General features: G+C 42.9%; 1 protein-coding gene across 1 annotated transcript; it reads left to right on the top strand.

Annotated features, from left to right (window-relative positions):
- The first annotated feature begins 1423 nt into the window (after positions 1-1423).
- LOC136441279 (L-ectoine synthase-like) lies at positions 1424-5598 on the top strand. Its single transcript, XM_066437475.1, has 3 exons — positions 1424-1817; positions 3129-3399; positions 4429-5598. Exons 1-3 carry the CDS (start codon positions 1518-1520, stop codon positions 4629-4631), a joined length of 774 nt encoding a protein of 257 aa, XP_066293572.1. The 5' UTR covers positions 1424-1517; the 3' UTR covers positions 4632-5598.
- The last annotated feature ends 214 nt before the right edge of the window (positions 5599-5812 follow it).

Genomic DNA, 5812 nt, shown 5'->3' with positions numbered 1-5812 from the left:
TAACGCTCGACGACAGGGTAACCTGGTGACACACATCATGTGACATCTACACCGTCAGGTTTTCTTTGTTGAGCCTTCCTTGGTTGAGCCTAGCGGTCGTTGACCAGACAAATGTGCATCTGAACTTGAGACAAAAGGTATGAAAACTAATGATTTTGGTCGGCAATATCTGCATTGTTACATTTAGTAATGACATCCTCGCGTGCATCAATTTTCGTCCGTTTCCAAACTTGTGCTTTTCAAAAAAGCTGGCGTTTTGCCTAGGTTTATGAGTGTGAAATGTATTTTCCTGTTCTCCTGTTCTTGAAGTAAAATCTGCGAAAGAATGTCACTCAAGGGCTGTTGAGTCTATGAGAAAAATTGTCATTTGGGGAAAGGAGTGTCTTAATAGAGAAAAGCAGATTGGGGAAAGCAATTTTGAAGTTGCGGCACGCAAGTACTTTTAAAAATTCTGGTCTTGGCATTGCAACTTGTACTTTCTTTAAACATGTACAATAAATTCATTATAAAAGCTATTAATGTGATTATGTACATAACACGCAACAAAACATACAATTTTTTTGTGCAATTTTGGGGCATAGATGAAATATGGCCATTTTTCAGGATAGGGAAGGTCGACAGCACAATGCAAGCATGGCAATAAAAGCATGGACGCAACGAATTTAGGCAAGATCCATTGTTGCCTTCCAAAATCCATTGTTGCCTTCATTCATTGTTGCCTTGATTAAACTTGGGCGCCAAGACAAAAAAGATATTGGAAAACGATACTTATGTCGTAGAATACCAAAATCAATGCCAAAATTTAAAAAAAAGGAACAAAAAAGAAGAATCAATATTTCGGTATATTCTCTGGGTGTACAGTTCAACCTTCCTAGCTACGTAGATTTCATAATGAAGGCAACGTTTTAATTATTTTGTTAAACTTCTTTTTATTCGCACGCTCGCATCAGTTTTGGGGTTCCGGGAGGATGTCATCCATATAATCAAATCAACATGGCCTTATTCAGATTACTATAAATGCAGCCTTGAAATATTCGCAGTGGTTTTATGTTCGCGGTTTTCGCGGCGACCGTTTTACCGCGAACTTAAAACCACCGCGAACATTTTTATCCAATACTGAAGCAGTATTTGACTATAGCGCTGCCGCAAACTTAAAACCATCGCAAACACTCCATTTTCGCCTTAGCCATGTTAGCGCGAAATAAAAACCACGCAAACTTAAATGCATTTATAGTAATGGATGATTACTTGAATCGTTTACGGGTATTACTGTATGTCTCCTTAGACTAAACCCTATGTGGGTCATTACTTTCTCTAATGGTAATTCTAGCCGTCGAAATATCAGGTCTGTACTGAGTGTAGTTTTATGCTGATCTTGCTCCGTACATCGTAGTGCAAAGCCCATGAGCCGTGAAAACTGGTTTCAACTGGTTTAAGCAGGAGTTTATAAACCGCCTTTTTAATTGCTGCGAGGCGGTATTGTCACTACCATAGACTGCTCAAAGCGTTGTGACGCCATGATCGTCCGTCACTCCGTAGATTTACCGATAGCCACCGTGCCACTGAATCCCGTCCTTCGGGGGAAAGAGTTGGTGTCCCCGTCGGACGGAATGGGCTTCACGGCGTACGAGATCGTACTGACGTCGACTCGGGGCCAGCAGAGCGACTCTGAACTTTGGTCCGGGGGTGAAGGTTGGACCAGTAACCACATGTACTATTGTATATCCGGTAGCGGAATATGCAGTTTGGTTGACGGGAGAGAGTTCGAAGTCGCTCCGGACGTCTTCATGGCGTTCTCGTCCACCGTTAGCGTCAAGGTGATCACCATAATGTCTGGCATTCCGTACCGTTAGATATTTTGACTTAGTAGGGGAGACGCAATACAATTAGCGTCTGCGCCTAGACTCCACGGTGTAAAAAAAAACAGGGTTTAAACCATTGAAAATAATTTTTTGGTGGCATTTTTGTGTGAAATCTGGGCAGTATAGGAGTGGCTGTGGTAGGATAGACTCTGTATTTGCTGAATCAGTTCAAATAAATGGTCTGTCTCTACCTTGTGGGTTTTGGCACCCCCATGATATAGTGGGATGGTCTTCAACTGGGTGTCTGAAGCCTGTAGGGCCTATCCAAGGGCTCTGATTGGGGGGGTTTATCTGAAGACTAGCCGTATAGAATTTGTCAGGAATGCATCTGATGACAGTTGACATAGCAGGTTAGCATTTGAGGGTATTAATTAAAAGTTATTGTAGTCTGATGTTCCTGAGATAATGACACCTTCTTTTTCTTCACTTCCCCATAGGGCTACATGCACTACTGGCAATTATTGTAACTGATAAGTCTCCCCTAGTACAACAGCGTGTTTATTATCTCCATGAAAAATGGAGATATAGTTTTGGGTGTGTCTGTGTGTGTGTCTGTTTGTTTGTTTGTTTGTCTGTTTGTGTTTCCGGACTACTCTAGTCAGCATAACTCAAGAGCCTCTTGATGGATTACGATGATATTTGGTATGTGGGCAGGTGTTGGGAAGCCGAAGGTCAAGGTCGATTTTGGGCTCCCTGGTTTGTGACCTTGGTACTGCAGCAGAAGTTCCGTTTTTCTATCTTTTTACATTGACGTGCTATGGTCTTGATTTTTGGGTGGCAGATAGCTTGTGATGTAATGAGGAATTGGTGTAGGTTTGGACCCCCTAGGAGTTTGCTCTGGAAGTGCAGGGGCGTTATTGCGAAAATCTTCTAAGGAGAATAACTGAACAAAGGAAAGCTTGTTCACTGTGTCATGAGAGCAGCGTTAGCCCCCCACCTAGACGTGGCGACCTCTAGGGCGTATTTTTCTCTTAGCCTTGAAATGTCTCCGTGGCGCAAGCGGTAACGCACCCCCTCTGGCCCGGAGTTCGATCCTAAGGTCGGCCCCAATTCGGATATGTTTGAATTCTAAGGGATTGCATTCGTCATTTCGGATGGTGACGTAAAGCCGACGGCCCCATGTATGAGGGAGCGAAAGCCTCATGCGCCAAACCTCTGCATACAAAAAAAAACTAACACACATATTGAGAAGAGTTAGGGTGACCTCAGTGGTATACAGTCATGTAGATTCTATCCTAACATTTTGGTTTATCTCTTGTTTGAAAGATTACAGTGACTTCAGAAGACCGAATGCGCCTTTTCTGTGTGTACTGCAATGACGACAGCCCTTCGTGTGACCGCGTAGTTGTTCGGTCACTCTCGGAGATCATCGGAACCGATCGGGACGTCCACTGGGGAGGCGGAAACAGCCGAAGATTCCTGCTAAGAGACGACAAGTTCCCGATTACAGTGAACAACACGTCAGTCCGTGCCGATGCCGAGAAAAGGTTTCCCATGTGGTACAAACATCACAAAGAAGCCGCCTACTTCATCAAAGGTAATGCATTAGCCAGAAAAATAAACTACTACAGGCTCTGGCATTATTCTAGTTTATATAAATTTGTCATGGAATGCTCTAGATATGATGTTTTACGTAATAAGTTATTCACATTTCTCGAGACAAGTACAAGTTTGAAGAGTCTCAATGTTACAGACTGTTTTGAGTATATAGTTAAAAGCAACAATCCCCACAATGCGAAAACAGGTAAATATCTAAACGACTGCTCTCACATTAGAAAAAATACCGAAGCTAATGATTAAACCAACTCGATTATAACTGTTACACTATATCAAAACGTATGCTATCCCTTATTGTATTGTATTAGTAATTAAGATCTTAAGTTTTATTCTATACTTCTACTTCGTTTTATGTTTATGAATTCTTGCCATACTTTGTACCATGTACAATTGTCGTGCAATAACGTTCTTCTATAAAGTTCTTCTATAAAGTACAGTCAATCCTGGCCGGCCATCCACCTGCAGTTATAAGCCTTTTTTTCGTGTTCAATATTGATTCTATTTATATGTAAGACCCTCTTGTCTACCACCCCTCTCACCACTCATCTCCCTCTGTCCCTTGAGTGGTTGTTACGTTTGTCTGTACAAAATTGATTAGCAGGTTCTTATATAATCACCTTTTTATCAGCATGAAAGTTCATCTGACTTGGTAAGTTACACATTGAGAAATAAACCGTTCTCCACACTACTGACACTGAACACGACTACTTTGCGAGAGGAGTAAAGGAGGTCATTTACAACAGGGCCCACCAACCTTCTCTTAACCGGGACGGGGGGCGGTACAGACTTCCTACAACCTTTGACGGGGGGCGGTACAGACTTCCTACAACCTTTGACCTAGTGCTGACGTCACACCTGCGTAAAAATAATCACGTGTCCACAGCGTTTGAGTCAAATAGCTGAAGAAGACCAAGTGATTCGAAAATTCCGATGAGTAAATTTCTTTTGTTTGTTGGAGAACGGTTTTATTTCTCATTATGTCATCCACATTTAATATTTTCTTATGCAGGAAACATGAAGTACGTGTGGGAAGAGGGAGAAGAGGAGGCGGAGTTCCATCCAGACGGGACGACCTTCGTGATGGACAAGAACGACCCACACCACGTCGTTCCGAAGGAAGAGTCCATCGCGGTCTGTGCCTTCTTCCCCTCGTTGGCTGGGAACGAGAAGCACGTCTTCAGTGGCGGTTATTCTGTGTACGGTGCGGCCTAGGCATGGGAACGAGCTCCAATATACTTATTTTGAAAAAGAACGAGACAGGATTGAGAAAAACTGATAATAAAAAAGAAAACGAATATCAATAAGCTCCATTTGTCTTTGCCTTATTGTAAATAATTGGAAATTTACGTTGATGAAGATTAGACATACAAGTAAACAATATTTAAAGACAAATCAAAATGGATAAGATACGGAGATTACATCCGGACGTTTTGAGTGACATCCATAACTCTTCTTTAACGTCACTAAAATGTACTGACACAAAAAGTCGACACTCGAACATGAGATTTAACTGGAAAAACGTTTATACTGTATTCGTGTGGAAGGTGTTCAGCACCAAGGACAGGTCTGTTTGCCCATCTGTGTATTATGTAATATTACAATAGATGCCCGGTCAACGACCGACAGTGCTTAGAGTGACTTGTGACAAAAAGTGACTTGTAGACTCGTGATCCGCCCACATAACCGACCCAAATTTCCACAGAACAAAGAATCGATTACATATAACAAAAGGGGAATTTCATGTAGCCTGGGGCTTTCTAGCCTTACTACGCTCTCTCGGTCGCTTCCGTAGGCTACGGAGTAAAAAAAAAGACTGCCATCCAAGCTACATTAGTGGGGTCGTGTGGCACAACGGCAGAGCGTTCGACTCAGAACCAAGAGGTCCCGAGTTCGAATCCTGTTATGTCACCGATCTTGTGCCCTTGGGAAAGGCACTTTACACGACTTTCCTCACTCCGCCCAGGTGTAAATGGGTACCTGACTTCGGTTGGGGAAAGTCGTATTGCGCCGAATGGCAGCCGCCCAGACCCTTGCGACGGTGCCACAAAATGCAAGTGTGGATAAGATTATATATGTTGTGTATTGTGTGAAACCTGTAATGCCCTGCATCAATTCAGCGCTAGCTAGAAAGGCTGCCATTGCGGGTAATTTTTGACCAATAAAAACATTATTATTATTACATTTACAGCTTTCCAATATGTCCAAGACAAAACGCTGAACATTGCAGTGCCTTTTAACGTGCCCTAGGCACCTCCTCTATCACGTGCCACCCATTTTACTTTAATGCCTCCCGACGAATGCAGCTCTTAACAGGATGCCTTCCCCCCGATTCGAACCGGGGTCTCCCAGTTAGTAGCTAATTGGAACCAGGAGCTCAACTGTGAGGCTGCTCC

The sequence above is a fragment of the Branchiostoma lanceolatum genome, chromosome 9 (genome assembly GCF_035083965.1).
Source record: "Branchiostoma lanceolatum isolate klBraLanc5 chromosome 9, klBraLanc5.hap2, whole genome shotgun sequence".
Classification (NCBI taxonomy): domain Eukaryota; kingdom Metazoa; phylum Chordata; class Leptocardii; order Amphioxiformes; family Branchiostomatidae; genus Branchiostoma; species Branchiostoma lanceolatum.
The sequence above is the reverse complement of the archived record's forward strand: the minus strand, read 5'-3'. Positions and strand labels throughout refer to the sequence as shown.

Bases quoted from the DNA above. Each gene is read 5' to 3' on its own strand.
- LOC136441279 (XM_066437475.1), top strand. From the start codon at position 1,518: ATGATCGTCCGTCACTCCGTAGATTTACCGATAGCCACCGTGCCACTG. The intron at 1,818-3,128 runs GTGATCACCATA...CTTGTTTGAAAG, and splicing joins CGTCCACCGTTAGCGTCAAG to ATTACAGTGACTTCAGAAGA. The intron at 3,400-4,428 runs GTAATGCATTAG...TTTCTTATGCAG, and splicing joins AGCCGCCTACTTCATCAAAG to GAAACATGAAGTACGTGTGG.